The following is a 22,995-nucleotide window of genomic DNA, read 5'->3' as shown; positions in this document are numbered from 1 at the left end:
AGACAGCCCTTTCAACAAATGATGCTGGGACAACTGGACATCCACGTGCGAAAAAAAAAAAAAAGAATCTAGACACAGACCTTATACATTTCACAAAAATTAACTCAAGATGGATCACAGACCCAAATAAAAAGCATCAAACTCCCAGAAGATACATAGGCAAAAATGTGGATGGTCTTTGATTTCACAATGACTTTTTAAATGCAATACCAAAGGTACAATTCATGAAAGAAAATATTGATAAGCCAGACTTCATTAAAATTAAAAATTTCTGCTCTGCAAAATATACTGTCAAAATAATGAAAAGACAAGCCACAGACTGGGAAAAAATATTTGCAAAAGACATAGCTGATAAAGGATTGTCATCTGAAATATATAAAGAAATCTTAAAACCCAACAAGAAGAAAACATACAAGTTTATTTAAAAAATGAGGCAAAGATCTTAACAGATACCTCACCAAAGAAGATATACAGATGGCAAGTGAGCACATGCAGAGGTACTCCATGTCTTTTGTCACTAGGGAACGAAAATTAAAGCAGTGATATACCACTATACACCTATTAGAATGGCCAAAATCCAGAATGCTGAGAACATCAAATGCTTGTGGGGATGTGGAACAACAGGAACTCTATTCATTGCTGACAGCAATGCAAGCCATTATGGAAGACAGTTTGGTGATTTCTTACAAGACGAAACATACTTTTGCTGTACTACCTAGCAATCACACTCCTTGGTATTTATCCTAAGGAGTTGGAAACTTGTATCCATACAAAAACCTGCACATTGATTTTTATAGCAGCTTTATTTATAATTGCCAAAGGTTGAAAGAAACCAAGACGTTCTTTAGTTTGTGAGTGGAAAAACTGTGGTACATCAGGCAATGGGGTATTATTTAACACTAAAAGAAATGAGCTAACAAGTCGTGAAAAGACATGGGGAAGCCTAAATATTTATTACTAAGTAAGAAAAAGGCCACATATTGTATGATTCCAACTATATGACGTTCTGGAAAAGGCCGAACTATGAAGACAGTAAAAAGATCAGTGGTTGCCAGTGGTTAGCAGGGTGGGAAGGATGATTAAGCAGAGCACAGAGTATTTTTAGGTAGTAATACTCTGTATGATACTATAATGTTGGATACACATTAATACATGTGTCTTAAACCCACAGAATATACAACACTGAGAGTTAACCCAGAGTTAATGTAAACTGTAAACTTTGGGTGATAATGGTGTGTCAATGTTCATCAATTGTAACAAATGCACCAGTCTGGTGAGGGAGGCTAGGCAGGTGTGTGAGCAGAGGATATATGGGAAATCCCTGTACCATCTATCAATTTTGCTGTGAATCTAAAACTACTCTAAAAGATAAAAATCTATTTAAAACAAAAAACAACAATATAGGTGAGCCATCCTTTCCCTCCTTCCTATCATTCATCTCTGTTCTCTATGACTCATGTAGACAGCTGAAGATGTTTCATGAACGAAAGAGGGGAGAAGAAACAGAAGACACCTTAGGAGCGGGCACATGAGTTGCATCTCTTAGCTCCCTTTTTTGCATTACAGTGAATATTTGATCAACCTATTTGAACAGTTCACCTAAGAGCATTAATATTCCTTTGGCCTTCAAACTCCTCCACCTAGATTGGTGTCTTCCTTGGCCCTTTTGGGAAGTTGGATGGCTTTTTTGGTGCTCCCATGCACTTTGCACACAATACAAATAGAACATTTACCATTTTGAATGTTAAAAACTAACTTGTAATCCAGAAATCATGTTTTCTCCCTCTCTAGACTCTATGCTTCTCAAAGACTGTGTTTAATTCATCTCTGCCTATTCAAGGGTTTACCTAGCTCCTGCAGGCAAGTCCTTGGTAAATGTATATGGGACGAGTGCGTTATAGAGGATTTTATTTTACACAATCACAGGTCCAGAGGCAAATTCAGTTCTTACTGGTTCCCCTTTCTTGGCCCGCATCTCTAATTGCCTTATTTCCTCCATGTCATTGTCTCTAACCCTGGTGCCAAACATCCAATCTTTACTTAAACAACTAGCTCTGTAGGAAAACCCAGGACCCAGAAGGAAGCAGATGCTTATATACTCAAAGCAAAAAGAATAACTCTGAGCCCATTTCCTTCTCCTCATCAAGTAAACTCTCAAGGGTCTATGACAGCAGCCAGACTCAGGGCAAATGACTTAAAGTATCACTCAGCATATTATTCCCTTTGCTCTGCGAGTGCCTACAGCTTTTCAGCTTCCATTCCATAACAGGGCATGTATCTTTATTGATGATGTTCCCATGTACTTAAATAAGAAGAAAAAATAAAATAAGGAGAAAAAATAAAAATGCTCAAGCATAGTACATATATATGCCACATTGCAGTATAATTAGTTCCTCCCTCAAATATTTTAACACTGCTTATTAACATAAAAAGGGATACTTAAGAGAAGAGATGATATCAAGTAAAGCATTCAAAACGTGAAGTTATGGGCCTTCTCACCTTGGAAGGCTGAGGCAGGAGGATCGCTTGAGACCAGGAGTTTGAGACCAGCCTGGGCAACATGGCAAAACCGCCTCTCTGCAAAAAATACAAAAATTAACCAAGTATAGTGGCTCGTGCCTGTAGTCCCAGCTACTTGGGAGGATCGACTTGAGCCCAGGAGGTTGAGGCTGCAGTTATCCATGATTGCACCACTGTGCTCGAGCTTGGGCAACAGAACCCTGTCTCCAAAAAGGCAAAACAACCACCACCATCACAATAAAAGTGAAGTCATGACACCATTTAGGGGACATGTAGATATAAAGAATTGTTATTTCCTCCAGGTACTCCGTCAGGTAATTCTACTAGGGAATCAAGTATGAGAATTGAAGGTTTAATCAGAGTTGCAGCCAGGAGGACTGGATCAAGTGCCTTTCAGTCCTGAGAAAGGGCCAGGCATGGTGGCTCACATCAGTAATCCTAGCACTTTGGGACACCTAGGCAGGAAGATCGCATGAAGCCAGGAAGATCGCATGAAGCCAGGAATTCTAGACCAGTCTGGGAAACATAATGAGACCCCTGTCGCTACAAAAATTCTTTTAAAAAATTTAGCAGAGCATGGCACCACATACCCTGTAGTCCTGGCTACTCAGGAGGCTGAGGTGGGAGGCCTGCATGAGCCCAGGAGTTTGAGGTTGCAGTGAACTATGAATGCATGACTCCACTCCAGCCTGGGTGACAGAGCAAGACCCTGTCACAAAGAAAAAAACAAAAAATCCTGAGAAGGAAGATTCCCTGATGCTCTTTTTCATTCTGAGCTGCCATAGCTGTTCTGGTGCCTGATAGACTATTAAGGACTTGGGAAGAAGTTATGGCCCATCAGAAAGGTCATGCACATTGTGTCATGCAAATGACCCTTTCTAACCTAGCAATTTGAAATCCTAATGTGAGCAGGTCTAAGTGTGTCTTGATTTGAATTGTGTCGGTATTTACTTCACTGAAACAACTTTACTGTTGGATATTTCCTAGTACTTCATAAAAAACACTTTTGTGTTTGTTCAAATGAAAGAAGATTTGTCTCCCAGGAAAACCATTTAAACATGTAGAGGCTGCAATCTCATTTTCGAATATTAGGTTTCGTTTTATGACATATCATGCTGTTTAGTACAGCGTATCTATATTAAAAAGCATGAACAAGTCAGCCTTGTTCTGTTCCATTCCTGTCCCTCTCTAATGTACATTTATAAAAACACAGACCTATCTGATTCTGCACACACTGTACAATATTTTATCGATTACAGTGGAACTTAGTTATATCGTGTTTCCAGAGGCTGAGAAAAGAAAACATAGAAAGTAGGAAACACTGAATTTGATTATGCTAGGCGTGGAGTTTAAAAGACCTGAATTGTGGGGAGGTCTTGTATGTGGGAATAATAAAAATAGGTTTTACTAAAAACTACCCTTTTACAAACCATCGGACAGAGGTATCCCTAGTGTATTCCTTTGTGTCTAGACACATAGTACACACAGCAAATTCCTAGGGAGGCTGCTGTTAGTTTCCATTTTCTTCTGCATTTTCCTCACTGCTAAACTTGAGTTAGGCTCCTGGCGTCTCTGGGTGATTATTCCAATGGTCTTCTAACTAACCTGCTGACTGCAGGTACTCTCTCCTCAGTTAGCAAATGCTCTGAAAAGGACAAACCCCCTTAAAAACCCTTTATGTCGTCTGACTACCTGGATTTATATCCTTCAAAGACTTTTAAACCAAGTGGAAAATAATTTACATCCAAAGATCAGCTAAACCAGCAGTCCTCAACCTTTCTTGCACCACGGACCAGTTTCGTGGAAGACAATTTTTCCATGCACAGGGGCGTGGGAAGGCGGGGGATGCCTGTGATATGTGCCTGTAGCTCCAGCTACTCAGGAGGCTGAGGTGGGAAGATTGGTCGAGCCCAAGAGGTCGAGGCTACAGTGAACCATGATCATGCCACTGCACTCCAGCCTGAGCAACAGAAGGAGACTGTCTCAGAAAAGACAAAACAACCCTAATGTGAACTGTGCATGTGAGGGATCTAAGTTGCACATTCCTTGTGAGAGTCTAATGCCTGATGATCTGAGGTGAAGCAGTTTCAGGATGATTACAGTGGAACTTAGTTGTACTGTGTTTGCAGAGACTGAGAAGACAAAACATAGAAATTAGGAAACACTGAATTTGATTGTGCTAGGCACAGAGGTTAAAAGACCTGAATTGTGGGGAGGTCTCGTATATGGGAATAATAAAAATAGGTTTCATTAAAACTATCCTTTTACAAACCATTGGACAGTTTCAGGATGAAACTGTTCCACCTCACGACCTCGATCTCTCACATGCGCAGTTCACAGTAAGGTTGGCGCTCCTATGAGAATCTAATGCCGCTGCTGATCTGACAAGAGGAAGAGCTCAGGCAGTAACATGAGTGATGGGGAGTGGCTATAAATAGATGAAGCTTTGCTTGCTCACCCACTGCTCACCTCCTGCCGTGTGGCCCCATTCCTAACAGGCCACCCACCAACAGGCACCGGTCTGCAGCCTGGGGGTTGGGGACCCCTGAGCTAAACATTTGTCCTTATTTTCTTCTTTTTGGTTTTATTTCCACATTTCACTCTTCAGTGTATCTGAAAATTCGTGTTTTCTATGAGGTAAAAATTACTATTTTTTCTCCCAATATTCAACTATTTATAACACCTTTTCTTAGGTGATCCTTCCTTCCCTGCTGATCTGTATTTTCTCCCATGTTGTGTAAGGAGATGTTTCAGACACCTGTGTCTGTTTCTGGGCTCTCAGCTCCATTCTGGTGTCTTCCTGCCTATTCCTTCCCAAACACAACTCTGATGTAAGGAATGTAGCTTTGGGAATGTTTTAATGTCAGGTAGGGATTGCTACCACCTTCTCTAATCCTTTTTCTTAATAATTATTTAGCTCTTCTTAGTAACTTATTCTTGCAGATAAATGTTAGAATCATTTAGGAGTTCTGGATATATTCCACTGAGATCTTGGTTGAAATTTCATTAATCCTAAAAAATAAATTTTGAGAAAATTTACGTCTTTACATTATTTGCTCTGCTCATATGAGAATATGGCATGGCCCCCATCTTTTCATCTGCTTTTACATCTCTGATAAATTTTTTCCTATAAGTCCTGCACATTTTGTGGTTTTGTAGTTTACCTATAGTTGCTTTATATTTTTTGTTGACAATCCAAATACAATTTTTCCCATTATGTTTTCTAGCTCGTTATTGCTGTTACAAAAAAAAAAAAAGACACAGACTTTTAAATGTTTATTTCATACTTTATGACCTTACTGAACTCTCTTCTATTCCAACATTTTTTCAGTTAATTCTTATGGGATTTTTAAGAAGATATTTTCTGAAAATAATGATTTTCTTTTCTCTTTTCCAATAGGCAAAGGTCATGCTCTTCATTTCTGCTCTGGTTCTCATTACATTGGCCTGAACTTCCAGAACAATATGAAATCACAAAATCAATTTTGATCTCCCAACTTTGATGTTTCTCTCTCCCCAGCCCAGCCCCTAAATATCCTCCTTTTCCTGGCATTTGATTCGACTCCCCTTAGTGCATTCCAGCATCTCTCTGTGTCTTGGAAAAGAGCTCCCTTTTCTAACACTCACCCCATGGAACTTCATCCTCTAGTCTGTCCAGGTGTACCAGCCAGGGTCGCCAGATAAAATTAACGACACCCAGTGAAATCTGAATTTTAGATAAACAACAAATACACTTTTAGTATAAATGTGTCCCATGCAGTATTTGGAACACATTTATACTAAAAACCTATTTGTTGTTTATCTGAAATTTAGATTTCACTGGGAATCCTGTGTTTTTCTTTGGTAAATCTGGCAACCCTAGTGCCAGTTCCAATTCTGAAGCCAAGTTCACATCTGGGATCACACATCTCTATGCACATTTGTCTATTATCATTTCATTAATATTCTGCTATAATGATATGTTCATTTGCTACTTCATATCCTCAGAAGCTACTGGCAGCTGATGTATCCTATGCATTTGGTTGTTAAATGAATTTTCAAAATGCATGAATGATGGCAAGCAGATCATCAACTATTGAGTATTACTGGAACACATGAACTGTAAAATGTTTTGAGGCTTAAGTAGAGGAACAAACAGGTGTGACTGAGTTTACTAACTGCCAAAGAATCCAAGAAAAAGAGAAAAGTACAGCCAGTTTTTAAAATTTTCAAAACTGGAATTTTTTTAAATTCAGAAGATAAGTGAATATATGACTTTATCTTTTTATTATTAGAAAGAACCATGAGCACTAAAATGGAATCAAGAGACCCGGAATCTAATTCTGACTCTACCATGAATTGGCTATTTGGCCATGCACAAGTCACTTCAACTTCCTGGTTTTAGTTGCTTCATCCGTAAAACAAGACCATTGCAATAGGAGTTGTTATCAAGCATTGTTTTAGTGGTGGGGTCCTTAGAAATGAAATATTACACAGAACCTCAACATCTAATGCAGGTAAAAGACAGCAATTCTATTTGAAGAAGATGCAGCAAGTCCAAGGTCCCCCAACTCAACTCCCCCTTGCCCTTCGGAGTGGCCCCTTAAGGAACTTTGTAGAACATTGGACACCCTTGGGCTGTACAGTCTTCAAGACCAGCGTCCCAATCTGCTTTGACATATGTACATGGTACTGTAGTATAATAATCAGGTACAGATTACCTGAGAAGATATAGGCATATAGATATATAGAGAGTAACATCTCAAGTAACCAGTGCTTGATATCTACTCTTGATTCTTCTTTGATGAAGCAGAGGCAATCTATTAGTCTGAAGTCATCCCAATCCTCTATAGCTACAGTCTCATTCAATGAAAATAGTTAGTCATAGAGATGATCAAGGTCATCAGAAGATTCTGAAGCATTACATAAAAAGATTAATTTCTGTGGTATGCTAGATTTCTCCTTGCATCTCTCCAGAATAGCCCCAGTGGGTAGGACTACTGCAATCACCTTCTAATGGTGGAGCCCTCACAGTCCAATCTCTTTGCCTCCTCAAGAGTGACCCTTTCTAAATGACCACCCCATCATGTCACACATATTGCAGCCTTCCCACCATTACTGTTGCCTTTCATTGCTCTTAATATAAAATGAACAGCCTTCAGTAAAACTCACCCAGTCCTGGATACCTCTCAAGCACTCTCTCTCTAGCCAGGATGCTCCTCCTCAAACCCACCATAGTTCCTCCCACCATCAAGCCTTTACATCGCCGTTCTTCTACCTAGAAAACTATTCCCTTTTCTCTTTTCCAAGTTAACACCAATTCATCCAGCAGACCTTTGTTTGAGCACTCCTTTCTCAGCTGTAAGTAGACTGCCTTATTGTACACTGTCATAGTGGCCCATATCCTCACAATCACTTGTTATCATTGTATATCCATGCTTGTTCATATGATTGTTTGATTAATGTCTATCTTCTTTACAAAACTATAAACTGTAAACCCCATAAAAATCCAGCAGCACAGTGTCTGACATACAATGTATCCTTAATAAATACTTACTGATTAAATTACTTATGAGATAGAAAAATGTGTTCATACCTTTTACAAAGATTTGCCACAAGAGTTAAGAAGTAATAAGTGCTTTGGCTGATGGAATGTTATTTGTGAAAAAAACAAATTAGCTATTCAGTATATCTAATTCTGTATATATCTGTAATGGTTGTGACTTAATGTTTTATTCATACCAGCCACAAGTGGGGAAAGACTACTCTAGCGTTTTTAACACAGAAAATTTAATAAAGTATTTTCACAGGGGTAAAACCAATGAAAAACTAAATAGGAGACCATAAGACAACTCACAAATTAGCAATAGCAGAAAACTACTGCTACCCCTGCACTGGAAGAAGAAATAAACTAGGGCCGTCCAGTGGGCACTGAGACCATGGTGGAAGGATATGTCCATGGGAGCCAGAGCACAGAGGAAAAACTGCTTCTGCCAGAGATGCTTCTGGAGGCAAAGTGCAAAGGGCAGAAATGTCCTATCTTCCCCATTCCTCCAGTCCTTTAATCTTTTCCAACCCTTTCCCAGGGGCCAGAAGGCAAAGTAGCCTGGGAAGTGATTACACTTGATATACAACAGAGCAGGGGGAGAGTTGGAAATGGATGTGAGCTCAAAGAAACAGTTAACCCTCATGGTACCCAAAGTAAATTATATGATCAGCAATAGTATCACATCCAAGAGTTACAGAATTAGTACCTAAATGATTAGTAGGAGTCAAAGACTTTCTCCTCCTCAGCCTAGCCTACAGCAGGGCTTTCCTAACTCGTCTCCATGCCTCCAGTCTGGGTGGCCTTTGTATGGTTACCAACATAATCTTCCTAAAACACTTGTATGCACAGAGAGGACACTAGTGGGGGCTTTCTTAGGTTCTCCACAGTTTGTGGAATATTGAGGAAGCTTCTTATCCTAGCATTGCTAGCCTTCCAGTCTGCCCCTACTCTCCTCTCCAATTAACCTATGTATGATGAACCAAAGAAGTCCATAAATCACCCATGATGTTCCTGTTCCATTTCCCCCCTCCACACCCTTTTCACCATTCACCTATTTATCTTTTGGGGACCAATAAATATTCTGCCTCCTCCAAGAAGATATCCTTGATTTCATCAGCTCAGATGAAGTGATTCATAATGGAAGAACATAGATTTGTATAGGGGTAGATTGTCCTTTATAATAGGGGGGAGATACCATGAAGTGTCTGTATATTAGAATATTATGGAACTGTTCAAAAAGGTTTTGAAAAAAATATAATGATGTGAAAGAATGCTCATTATCACGTAACTGTAAAAAGTAAAAAATCAAAACTGTATTTATAATTTAAAAAAATACATACGCATGTATACACACATAAAATACTAATGAGAAATGTTAGCTAAAATGTTAACCCTTATTATTTTGGGGTCAGGGAACTTTGAGTTACTACTACTGTTGTCTTTTTAGATTTCTGTGGTATCTAAACTTTCTGTAACATGCTCTGCTTTTATTATGAAGGAAAATAAATAAAAGATACAATGAACGTGGACTTTGGATACACACAGGCCATTTCAGACCTTGATGAATATTCTCTCTCTTAATTCATACCATGATGTAGGTAATCTACTGTAAGTTTCCAGGGACATTTTTATTTTTAGGAATATATCATCATTCTGAAGGTCTCCCTAAGTATCTAAGATCTCCACAGGACATACATACATCTTAGGCCTTTTCATCCCCAGTGCCTCAAATTGTAGTGCACACATCCCACACTTTTAATAAGGGACATAATGAAGACATCTCCTTTCCCCGTCCGTCTCCTGTGCCCATTCACTTCCATCGTCATGGTGATGCTCCCCTCATGGTGCTTTTCCGACTGCCCTAGCCAAGTCTAGGCCCTCAATATTCATTCCTGATCTCTAGGACTTTGATCTCCGTGGCCAGTCTCCAAGCCGCGCTTCACACTGTGTTCAGCTTCATTTTCCTAAAACATGACCTCAGGGACTGAGGGAATGCCCACCATCTTGAGCCGGACTGTTGCCATGCCAGAGGGCAAACAGAGTTTCCAGAGTCTTGCCTCAGCAAATAAATGAGCTGTCAAGGAAGTAACTTCCTGCTCTTCGTGTTTGCTCTTTACTCATTGGCTAGAACTAGTTATGTGATTTCATTCAGGTACAAAGGAGTCAGGAAGTCAGCTCTCCATGTACCTAGAATATGGAGAGTCAGAAATGTTGGCAAAGAGTGTAAGTAATTATTACGAGGCTCAATAAAAGTTGGATATTGGTTTAGAATACAAGTTAGGCATAATCTAGCCCGGGGCATCTATTTTTATAAAAAAAATATATAACTAGCAAAGGAAGCTTGTAGTGGGATATAAATTGGGAGGAAGAGGGACAAGAAATGGGCAAACTTTCACACTATGCCTGCTTTTTCTCTGAAATGATATCTGAATGGTCCCACTTAGGAAATCAGGTACTGTTTATTTATTTATTTATTTATTTATATTTAATTAAATTAATTAATTAATTAATTTTTTAGAGACAGAGTCTCACTCTGTTGCTCAGGCTGGAGTGCAATGGCACGATCTCGGCTCACCGCAACCTCCACCTCCTGGGTTCAAGCGATCCTCCTGCCTCAGCCTCCTGAGTAGCTGGGATTACAGGTGCCCGCCACCACACCTGGCTAGTTTTTGTATTTTTAGTATAGCTGGGGTTTCACCATGTTGGCCAGGTTCATCTCAAACTCCTGATCTCAGGTCATCCGCCTGCCTCGGCCTCCCTAAGTGCTGGGATTACAGGCATGAGCCACCACGCCCAGCCTATTTTTATTTTTGAGACAGAGTTTTGCTCTGTCGCCCAGGCTGGAATGAAGTGGCACGATCTCAACTCACTGCAACCTCCGCCTCCTAGGTTCAAGTAATTCTCCTGTTTCAGCCTCCCGAGTAGCTGGGATTACAGGTGTCCACCACCATACCCGGCTAATTTTTGTATTTTTAGTAGAGCTGGGATTTCGCCATGTTGGCCAGGTTGGTCTCGAACTGCTGACCTCAAGTGATCTGCCCACCTCGGCCTCCCAAAGTGCTGGGATTACAGGCACAAGTCACTGTGCCTGGCTCAGGCATTGTTTATGATCGTACATTACGGATTGGAAACCACTGTCATAACATAGACATTTCAAAATCAATGTCAAACCCTTTTTGTGAGCTTTGCCCCTGTACCTCCTCCCCATCCGTAATCCCAGCACCACTAGTTTTAAAAACTTTGTATTGGCTGGGTGCGGTGGCTCACGCCTGTAATCCCAGCACTTTGGGAGGCCGAGGTGGGCGGATCACGAGGTCAGGAGATTGAGACCATCCTGGCTAACACGGTGAAACCTTGTCTCTACTCAAAACACAAAAGAATTAGCCGGGCGTGGTGGCGGGTGCCTGTAGTCCCAGCTACTCGGGAGGCTGAGGTAGGGGAATGGTGTGAACCCGGGAGGCGGAGCTAGTAGTGAGCCAAGACTGCACCACTGCAACTCCAGCATGGACGACAGAGCGAGACTCCGTCTCGAAAGAAAACAAAACAAAACAAAAACTTTGTATTATACCCTTCTTGGCTCCATTCTCCTAAATCAAGATTTCCCTGGCTGCAGAAGGAGGCTTGCAAATCACTGTGATTTCAGGACTGAATGAAGAGTTTATTTCTCTGTGGTACAAAGGGGTGACTACCCAGTCTTGTTCCCCAAAGCACTCTTCAGATCAAAGACATTAGCTGAGCTACTGAAGTATTAATTAGCCAGGTACAATTGTCAAAAATTAGTTTCTGTGTGAACCAATTAAAACAAAATAATTGGGAGTTGTCAGCGCTTCTAAATATTTATAAAAGTTGATGCAAATATTTATTTACATATCATCTGTTTGCAATTTTTATTGCTCCTGCTCTCTGCAAAGTTACTTATAAGCCTTTAGATCCTTTCTCTTGATACTTAAATTAAAACCTAAACTTATTCTACTCAACTGACAGAAAGCTAAAATATTTTTGTTTGAATTCATTTGACAATGTGTATTTTTGGCAGTGTGTTTATATTCCTCATTTATAATGAAAAGTGATACTATAGCCATCCCTTCGAGGAGAAATTTCTGATTTTTTTTTTTTCATAGCCAATTCATTCTATTTTTCCATGTGGTATTCATTAAGTCATTCTCAACTTTGTTGATTTTCATTATATCTATAGAGTGTTAAAATTTCTTTCACACTTCTGCAATTGGTTAGCAATATTAGGCCAGCTTTGCTTGACATCTTTTATTGTGCATCAAATCTACACTAGTCCTGAAATATCAAGAAATGTCAGAATCTCTTGGTTAATAATCCCTCCCCTACAGGAGAAGTAATCACCCTTTCCTCTTCATACATCCTCTATCAGATCACAAGTCTCTTCATCACCTCAAAGCATGCTTCCATCCACATTTTCCCTGCCATTTTGAAATTTATTTTTCTGCTTTTCCTGTCTTTGAGAAATAAAGATCCTCATGACTTTATAATGTTAACATTTGCATTAAAATACTTAAAGTTGATAAATTTTATTATTCCTATTATATATCAAATTTAAATTCATAATAAAAAATTTTGGAGAAAATGCCCACCACTTACCAATAGCCCTAGTATATATTTCAGTGTATTTCCATTTATAATTTTGTCTGTATATAGTATTTTATTTGCTATGTTTTCATGTAATTATCATATTATTATCTATTCAATTTTCTTCTGCTTTATTTTCCATTGTATCATGAGCTTTTCCTCCAAGTAATTACAACTGTTCATAAAGTTCTCCCCTCCCCAGGGCCCATGGTTACATGATAGTCCCCTAGTAGATGGATGTATACAGTTTAGTTGAGCAGTCTCTTACTAGATTTGAGAAGCACAGGATGGAGTTTGTTGCCTGAATCTACCTATTCAACCCCCCTTTCTGCTGGTAGGAAATATGCATGGAGAACGGCAAAGAAGACGATGGGATGGAAAGTACTGGGCCCACACTGTGGTTATCAGCTATGGATCACAGTGTTATTTGGGGGAGAAGGGTTGGCAGAAACATCTGGGAAAAAGAGAAAATGTTTTTGGTTTCAGTTTTGTAAGAATGCCGGTCTAGCATTCGTGACCTGGGAGCATAAATAATTGAACATAGAAATTTTGTACCAAGCGATATGAAGAAATTAATACTATCCCCATGCTTCCCATATCCTTTGGCAAGAGATAGGGATGGGCCCATGCATCCTGTTTCCTTTCTCACAGACTGGCCTTTGAGACACTCCTCTCTACTAGCAAAATTAAGAAATTTCAAAGGTGGCCTGTGTCTCTGGGTATTCTTGTGGCTCAGTTCTGTGCTGTACATTTTAATGTTTTTAATTTCCATTCCAGGTTTGAGCCCTACATGTTGCCCCCTCCTCAATGCTCAATCAAGGGTAGGTTTTTACAATAGCCCGGCATCCTCTACCTCTCAGAGCAGAGTGCCCCAAGAGGGAGAGGCCCCTGTCTAAGCAAGGTGCATGGTTGTGCCTTCCCCAGAGTTTCAATCTTGTTCTACTTTTTATATTTCTCCATCTGCAGCAGAATCACAGGAGGCAGTGTCTATTGTCTTTGCTTTCTACACTGGAATTCTGTAGACTAGTGCTTCTCAAAATGTGCCCCCTGAACAGCAGCATCAGCATCACCTGGGAGTTCATTAGAAATGCAGATTCTCAAACTGCTTGCAGACCTATTGTATCAGATACTCTGAAGCTGGGGCCCAGCAATCTGGATTTTGACAAGCTCTTCAGGTGATCCTAATGCACACTGTGTTTGAGAACCACTGCTGTAGTCATGTCTTTGAGTGATGTACCTCCTCTGCTGGCATAGTTATCTCAACAGATCTTCCAACTGAAGCTCTTATGGATGCAGCTGCAGCTGGCTTGCTGAGGTAGGCATTCCATCCTCTACCATGTGCTTCTCCTTTCCTTGGTCCTTAAATCTCCAGGCCTTGAGTGAATTATGCTACTTTCATTGATAGCCAGAACATTCATCTCTACCACCTTCATTCCTATTGCAGTGGCAAATGCCTCTGCTGTTTCATTTGTCTTCTCATTCTCCACTCTTTTCAAACAAACTCAGCTGTTTGTAAACGTGTAATATTCTTCCTAATTTGGCTCCCTCCCTTTTCCATATATGGTGCTAATACCCTGGCTGGATCATAGCACATCTCTCCTTTTTCCTTCTCTTTCTCTTTGCTTTCATCCCCATTCATTTGTTTTCATCATGACACTATTCCAGATTTTGTCCTTTTAGATCCTCCTTAATAATAGATGTGAAGCCAGTAACTTCAGAAGCTGCAAAAATATCCATAGTGTAAGCAAATCTTGTCCACGTCTAACTCTCCAAGCAGAATACTTGTACCCATCAGTGCAACATCTGACTCCATCTGGACTCAAATATTGTAGCCCATACTGGCTTTCCTTGACAAGATTTCTATTTTTTCTTATTTGAGACAGAGTCTCACTCTCTCTGTCACCCAGGCTGGAGTGCTGTGGAACGATTTTGGCTTGCTGCAACCTCTGCCTCCCGGGCTCAAGCAATTCTCCTGCCTCAGCCTCCAGAATAGCTGAGACTACAGGCACATGCCACCAAGCCTGGCCGATTTTTTATATTTTTAGTAGAGATGGGGTTTCACCATGTTACTTGACCAACACCAGGCTGGTCTTAAACTCCTGACCTCAGGTGATCGCCTGCCTTGGCTTCCCAAAGTGCTGGGATTACAGGCATCAGCCACCATACCTGGCCGTTAGACAAGGTTTCTCAATCTCAGCACTACTGACGTTTTGGACTAGATAATTCTTTGTTGTGTGTGCATTATAGGATTTTTAGCAGGCAGTAGCTTCACCCCCTCCCTGCCCCTCAAAATCCTGATTATCAAAAAATGTCTCCAGACATTGGCAGCTGTCCCCTGGGGGTAAGGTGCAAAATCTCCCAGGGGGAAAGCCAGTGCCTTAGTCTGTCTATCTCATTCTCCCTAAACCTTCCATTAGAAGATTACCTGCATGCAGTTCCTCATGATATCCGCTGATCCTGCCTCACTGCTATAATAACTGTGTCATCTTGGCACTAGTGAAATAATCCCTGAAAAATTTCACTCTGATCTTCCTGGTCATCCTTTATAGTCCAATACAAATTTTACACCCCTTTTCGGTGTGGCTGTCCTATTCCTTAATGCAGCAGCTTTAAGAGTACATCTCCTAGTAGTCCCCCACATCTGGACAATCTTTCGGGACAGAGGTCTCCTTTCTTTTCTTTCTTTGCTTGTTGGATGTTTAGGCACCAGTCATGATGCCTCTTTTATTTTATAATAATTATTATTATTTTTTAAGACAGAGTCTCACTCTGTCACCAGGCTAGAGTAGCATGATCTCAGCTAACTGCAACCTCCATCTCCCGGATTCAACCGATTCTCCTGCCTAGGCCTCCCGAGTTAGCTGGGACTACAGGCACATGACTTTAAGAGCATTTAAAACTTTTCAGGTTTACATCATCCAACCTAGTCTCTAAAATAACAACATTTTTCCTAAAGAAGTAACTCCTTTTCTTCCACTCATCAAAGCATCTTCCATCATTTTTCTTTCATTTCCACCAGCTCATGTTCTAAATGCAACATCAAAGCCTGTGGTTTAAACAATTCCATTCTTCCTTACCTCTCTGAGCAAATTTACCCTAGTGCTCTTATCCTATTGACACTATTTCAAAAGATAGAGAAAGAGGAAATCCTTTCTAAATTGTTCTATGAAGGCAATATCACCCAAATACCAAAACCAGGAAAGGATTTAACGAAAAAAGAAAACTACAGATCAATATCCCTGATGACAGGATATCAATAGGATAACAGCACTAGGGTAAACTTACTCAGAAGGTTAAGGAAGAATGGAATTACCCTAGTGTCAAAGAGACAGACTGTCAAGAAAACAGCCTTTTAAATATACTTCTTAGCTGAATGCCTGAAGATAACAAACCAGAGGCCCCAATTCTCTTTAACCATTATCTGAAACAGGGTCTCCTAAATCAGAGGTCATAACCAGATATGCATTTAAGAAATAATATCTTATATAAGAAATAAGCTGTATTGTTTTTAGGAGAGTGACTTTTTTTATTATTTCAATAGGCTTTTGGGGAACAGGTGGTGTTTGGTTATATGAATAAGTTCTTTAGTGGTGATTTCTGAGATTTTGGTGCACCCATCAGCCAAGCAGTGTACACTGTACCCAATGTGTAGTCTTTTATCCCTCACCCCTCTCCCACCTTTTCCCCTGAGTGCCCAAAGTCCATTGTATCATTCTTATGCCTCGTGTCCTCATAGCTTAGCTCCCCACTTATGAGTGAGAATATACAATATTTGGTTTTCCATTCCTGAGTTACTTCACTTAGAATAATGGTCTCCAGTTCCATCCAGGTTGCTGCAAATGCCATTAATTCATTCCTTTTCATGACTGAGTAGTATTCCATGATATGTATATTATAGCTAGCTAGCTAGCTAGCTAGCTAGATAGATAGATAGATAATGTATGCATCACATTTTCTTTATCCACTTGTTGACTGATGGACATTTGGACTGGTTCTATATTATTGCAATTGCTAATGGTGCTGCTATAAACATGCACGTACAAGTATCTTTTTTGTATAATGACTTCCTCTGGGTAGATACCTAGGAGTGGGATTGCTGGATCAGGATGGTTTATTGACTTTTAGTTCTTTAAGGAATCTCTACACTGTTTTCCTTGGTGGTTACACTAATTTACGTTCCCACCAACAGTGTAAATGTGTTCCCTTTTCACCACATCCATGCCAACATCTATTATTTTTTGATTTGTTGATTATGGCCATTCTTGAAGAAGTGGGGTGGTATCACATTGTGGTTTTAATTTGCATTTCCCTGATAATTCATGATGTTAAGCATTTTTTTCATGTTTGTTGGCCATTTGTATATCTTCTTTTGACAAATGTCGATTTATGTCCTTAGCCCACTTTTTGATAGGATTGTTTTTTTCTTGCTGATTTGTTTGAATTATTTGTTGTATTAGTCCATTCTCATGCTGCTATGAAGAAATACCTGAGATTAGGTAATTTATAAAGAAAAGAGGTTTAATTGACTCAGAGTTCTGCATGTCTGGAGAGGCCTCAGGAAATCTACAATCATGGCGGAAGGCACCTCTTCACAGGGTGGCAGGAGAGAGAATGAGTGCCAGCAAGGGAAATGCCAGACACTTATAAACCCATCGGATCTCATGAGAATTCACCATCACAAGAACAGCATGGGGGAAACCGCCCCCTTGATTCAATTACCTCCCATTGGGTCCCTCCTATGATACATGGTGATAATGGGGATTACAATTCAAGATGAGATTTGTGTGGGAACACAGAGCCAAACCATATCACTTATAGATTCTGGATATTAGTACTTTGTCAGATGTATAGATTGCAAAGATTTTATCCCACTCTGTGGGATTTTTACTCTGCTGATTATTTCTTTTTCTGTGCAGAAGCTTTTTAGCTTAATTAAGTCCCATCTATTTATCTTTGTTTTTGTTGCATTTGATTTTGGGTTCTTGATTATGAAGCCTTTGCCTAAGCCAATGTCTAGAAGGGTTTTTCCAATGTTGTCTTCTAGAATTTTTACAATTTCAGGTCTTAGATTATAGTCTTTAATCCATCTTGAGTTGATTTTTGTATAGGGTGAGAGATGAGGATCCAGTTTCATTCTTCTACATGTGGCTTGCCAATTATCCCAGCACCATTTGTTGAATAGGGTATCCTTTCCCTACTTTATATTTTTGTTTGTTTTGTCAAAGATCAGGTGATCGTAAGTATTTAGCTTTATTTCTGGGTTCTCAATTCTGTTCCATTGGTCTATATGCCTATTTTTTTTGTACCAATACCATGCTGTTTTGGTGACTATGGCTTTATACTATAGTTTGAAGCCAGGTAATGTAATATCTCCAGATTTGTTCTTTTTGCTTAGTCTTGCTTTGGCTGTGCAGGCTCTTTTTTGGTTCCATATGAATTTTAGGATTGTTTTGTCTAGTTCTGTGAAGAACGATGGTGGCATTTTGATGGGAATTGCATTAAATTTGTAGATTGCTTTTGGCAGTATGGTTGTTTTCACAGTATTGATTATACCAATCCATGAGCATGTGATGTGTTTCCATTTGTGTTGTCCATGATTTCTTGCTGCAGTGTTTTGTAGTTTTCCCTGTAGAGGTATTTCACCTCCTTGGTTAAGTAAATTCTAAGTATTTTAATTTTTTTGCAGCTATTATAAAAGGGGTTGAGTTCTTGATTTGATTCTCAGCTTGGTCGCTCTTGGTGTATAGCAGAGCTACTGATATGTGTACATTAATTTTGTATCCTGAAACTTTTCTGAATTCACTTACCAGTTCTAGGAGCTTTCTGGATGAGTCTTTAGGGTTTTCTAGGTATATGATCATATCATCAGCAAACAGTGACAGTTTGACTCCCTCATTACCAGTTTGGATGCCCTTTATTTCTTTCTCTTGTCTGATTGCTCTGGCTAGGACTTCCAGTACTATGTTGAATAGAAGCAGCGAGAGTGGGCATCCTTGTCTTGTTCCAGTTCTCAGGGGGAATGCTTTCAATTTTTCCCCATTCAGTATAATATTGGCTGTGGGTTTGTCATAGATGGCTTTTATTACCTTAAGGTATGTCCCTTCTATGACGATTTTGCTGAGGGTTTTAATTATAAAGAAATGCTGGATTTTGTCAAATGCTTTTTCTGTGTCTATTGAGATCACCATGTACTTTTTGTTTTTAATTCTGTTTGTGTGGTGTATCACATTTATTGACTTGCAGATGTGAAACCATCCCTGCATCCCTGGTATGAAACCTACCTGATCATGGTGGATTATCATTTTGATATGCTGTTGGATTCTGTTAGCTAGGATTTTGTTAAGGATTTTTGCATTTATGTTCATCAGGGATATTGGTCTGTAGTTTTCTTTTTTTGCTATGTTATTTCCTGGTTTTGATATTAGGGTGATACTGGTTTCATACAGTAATTTAGGGAGGATTATCTCTTTCTCTCTTTTGGAATAGTGCCAATAGGATAAGAAATAAGCTGTATGAAGAAATCCAGTTTGAGACCAGAAGCCTGTGGGCAGGCTACATGAATGAGAAGGTTAGTTTTTCAGCAGTCCTGCTTGAGCCTATGCAACTCCATACAAAAGAAAAAGGAACCCAAGTTGGATCAGCTGAGCTAGTAGTTCCAGTGCCTAGCACTATACCCAAAGGCCCAAACCACTCACTCTAGTTCTCTTTGCCTTGCATGGAATGTAGCTGGAGTTTTTTTGCTAGTTGGTCCAAATAACACAACGTTGGTCTCAGCAGCACATTTACTACAAGCCATTGCTACCAAAGCAAGCCAGAAACTAAGACTGGCATTGCCCATTCATGCTAAAGCTGTTCACAATAGCTGTACCAAGAGCAGCAGCCTCACATCTGAGTTCTTTGTATTTATTCTTAAGGTTTCCAGGCAGTGCACTAACTTATTAGGATTGAGATGCTAATCCTCCACCCCCACTTCTTCACTAAATGGTATCAAACTATCAACTTTATTGATAGCCAGGGAATATCCAGTAACTTTAACATACAGAGCAGCTGGGAAGCTTGACTAAAGAAGCCAAACCAGGGTTTCTAACTACCCTTCTCTGAATTGAAGAGCCTGGAGCTGGCACCAGAGCAATGTAACTCAACCATCCCATCACAGGCTGAAAAGCTGGCCCCAAGACAGCAGGCCCCTGACTTGCAGCATCAACACAGGAACCCCGGTCTCTTGTGTACACGAGCAGTGGCTGTAACCAACAAGCCTACCCACTATAAAAACATGGCCCACACTGGATGTCTGGTTTCGCACAGTCCAGTAAGACAATCTCCTCCTAGACAGAGGAGAAAGTAAAAGGGTGAAGAGAGAAGTCAGTCATTCTCACTTCACATCCCTCACTCATGTGTGGGAGTGTGGAAGCCTCCACCTCAAGGAAAATAGAGGGAGGCAGGAGGAAGGAGAAACATTTCTCCCTCCCATCTATTTAAGCTATCTACACCTTTCCCCTGATTTAAGAAAGCTTTGCTATATACCAGGTGTCATCCTAAGTGCTGCCCATAGAGTAACACATTTCAACTTTCTAACAATCTTGGGGGAAGACTAATATGATCTCTGGTTTACAAAGGAAATTGAGGCTGAAGTAATTTGGGATTTCAGTCCACATAACTCTTACCCCAAAAGCTGTTCTTAAAGCAATAAGCACATGGCTATTTAATATATGCTGAAATCCCTTTGAGTTCACTTCAGTTCACTTAAACATTTCATATGTTAGGGATCGTACTGTGCCCAGGGAGGCAAAGGATGGGAGGACAGTCCTGAAGACTTGTTCTTAATATATATCCACACATCCCAAATGGGCATTCTCATGCCCCAGGAAGCAAGAGAGTAGTATGACAGAAAGTTTAAAACTAGGGTGTCTCTTACTCCAGATATAGGTATAAAAGATGGATTGAGTGACCTCAGTGGTAATTAATTTAAAACATTTTAGTATTAACACAAACTAGAATGTATTTGGGAGCAGAAGCACAATTAGCCTGTATTTATTAAGAGAATACATCAGACTTCACAAAAATGTGGGGAGGTCTCTTTGGCATATCCTCAAACCTCTGGGGATGTGCCTTTAACTCACCTCTGTTGTAGAGCTCTTTTAGTAGAAAATGTTTAGAGGAACCAAATATGCGTTAATAAGAATACATCCAAGATACACAGTGATGATCTCTGTCTGAGATGGTGAAGCTTGAGGGTGGAGGGCATCAAGAAAAGCTTCGCAGAGGGGCTGCTGCCTTTCTAAGCCAAAATTGGTCAAAGAGTAGGAAAAGCAAATTTTGAAAATAGGTAAGCCAGGAGTGTGGCCTGAAATAGTTACATCTCTGAGATTACATCTTTCTTGTATTAAAAAATGGGATGATGCTCCCTATTGCACAGGTGATTTGGAGATTCAAATTAGATCATGCATATGCCTCATACATACATGGTTAGCAAAAAAGAATGCTAGTGTCTCCCCCCGTCATTCTTTCTTCAACTGCAGCTCCCACTAACTCCTCATTCTCTCTAATCTGGTTTCCGCTCCTTCCACTCTGCAAAATATCTTTCTCTAAGATTTCCCCTGACCTTTCCATCACTAATCCCAGAGGCTACTAGTCAGCCCTCATTCTCTTAGACCTCTGGAATATTTAACCCACTTGTCCTCTTCAGCCCATTTGAGTCTATTTCTCCTAATGGTTTCTATTATCTGCTGCTGTTGTCCTCTGTGGAAAAAAATGGGCTAACATGCAAACAAATAATATACAGCTATTAAAAATAAGGATGTATAGCAATGTGTACTGATATGTATAAACCAACTGCCCCAAGGCCTCTAGCCTTTTGGGGCAGTAACCCTTTCCTTTCATAACCAAGTTAAATAAATAAGTCCCCATCCACATAACTGGAGGAAATCCACCTACTTTTCCAGTATCTCTGAGGATTTCCTGCATGATGCTTATGTTCACTTATGGTTATCTGTCATCCTCGTCTCCAAACTCCTGCCTCTGGTATAGAGTCACCTTTTGTGGCCAAGTAATTTGGGCTCTGTACAAGGAAGCTGTGTACTTTAGCCCTGACTGGGGATGATCCTGGAGCAGCAGAGCACTGTGCTTAGGTGTGAGAGCAGTACACTGCCTGAGTCCAGATCCAGAATCTATCGCTTACCAGCTGTGACTTTGGGCATTGTTTTTAACTTCTCTGTCTGGCCTTCACCACACCCAGTTTCCTCATCTGTAAATTGGGATGAGAATAGCACCTACCTTACAGGGTTATTGTGTGAGAAAGCCCATTACCAATAAGGTGAGCAGACACACTGAGAAGGCTGAGACAGAGGTGAGTTTTCTCAACTTAGAACAGGGGTCCAGAAAACACAATGAAAGGCACAAGAACAGGAAGATGGAGAGGCATGGGCCCGAGAAGAAAGAATCCGATTGAGACAGGAAAGAAGGAGCTCAGGGTAGCCCAAGCATAGGTTTTTCACTTGGCAGAGGAGGTGCAATTCATGTAGATGAAGGAATCAGAAAGCTGCAAAACTAGTTGGGCACAGATAGGGTCAGCTCCATGGGCTTGCACTTAGTGAAGCCACACAGGACTCTGTGCTCAGTTTAATGCTCTGCTGTCACTGTCTTGAAATTCTTAATAATTTTATAACATGGGGCACCATTTTTTCATTTTTTCACAGAGCCCCACAAACGATGTACCTGGTCCCAGGCACAGCTATCGGTGCCAGAGGCAGCGTGGGTGGGAGGCTGCTGGGCAGACAGAATTGTGTTGCTGGAGAAGCCTAGAGGTTCATTCACCTCACTGCACTCTATTGAATAGCCATGATGTGTTGAATATGCTAGACACCATGGAGGATAAAAAGATGAGTAAACAGTTGCCTGAGTTCATGCTCCGATTCATAAGGAATTCAAGCCATTTACTCTCCTGTTAGAAGGGTTTTAGAGCAGCATCAATTGAGGTCACCTTTTGTGAGAAAGAACTTCAGTGTGGCTTTTTTCCCCAAAATTTTATGTATGTAGGCTTCATAATATTTTGTAAGTGGCCTCAAAGAAAATGTTCTATTAAAATTGATAGCTAAATATGTAAACACTGGTCATTGATCAGCTTTCATATTATCCACAGCAGTTTTGAAAGCAGATCCTTTATTCCTTGCCAAAAACTACTGCTTTGATAGTGGAATAACTAATCCTTGGAAATTTATTATTTAATTGTAACATTTGGACAGTAGCCTACGAGACATGAAAGATTTCTGTGAGTCTGAATTGTCAGCTGACAACTTGGAGTTAGAAATTTGAAATGTCTGAAAGTTGAAAATATTCAGAGTCGGATCATA

General features: G+C 40.2%; 1 protein-coding gene across 5 annotated transcripts in view; it reads left to right on the top strand.

Annotated features, from left to right (window-relative positions):
- ANKFN1 (ankyrin repeat and fibronectin type III domain containing 1) overlaps positions 1 to 22,995 on the top strand; it is a 350,740-nt gene that overhangs the window by 36,352 nt on the left and 291,393 nt on the right. The window contains exon 2 of one of the 5 annotated variants that reach the window (XM_054535673.2): positions 19,133 to 19,214. The exons of the other annotated variants lie outside the window; for them this stretch is intronic. Coding sequence (XP_054391648.1) covers positions 19,203 to 19,214 — 12 coding nt within the window. The 5' untranslated portion in view covers positions 19,133 to 19,202. The remainder of the gene's footprint in view (positions 1 to 19,132; positions 19,215 to 22,995) is intronic. 5 annotated transcript variants of the gene reach the window in all.

This window comes from Pongo abelii, chromosome 19 (genome assembly GCF_028885655.2).
Source record: "Pongo abelii isolate AG06213 chromosome 19, NHGRI_mPonAbe1-v2.0_pri, whole genome shotgun sequence".
Lineage (NCBI taxonomy): Eukaryota > Metazoa > Chordata > Mammalia > Primates > Hominidae > Pongo > Pongo abelii.
The sequence above is the reverse complement of the archived record's forward strand: the minus strand, read 5'-3'. Positions and strand labels throughout refer to the sequence as shown.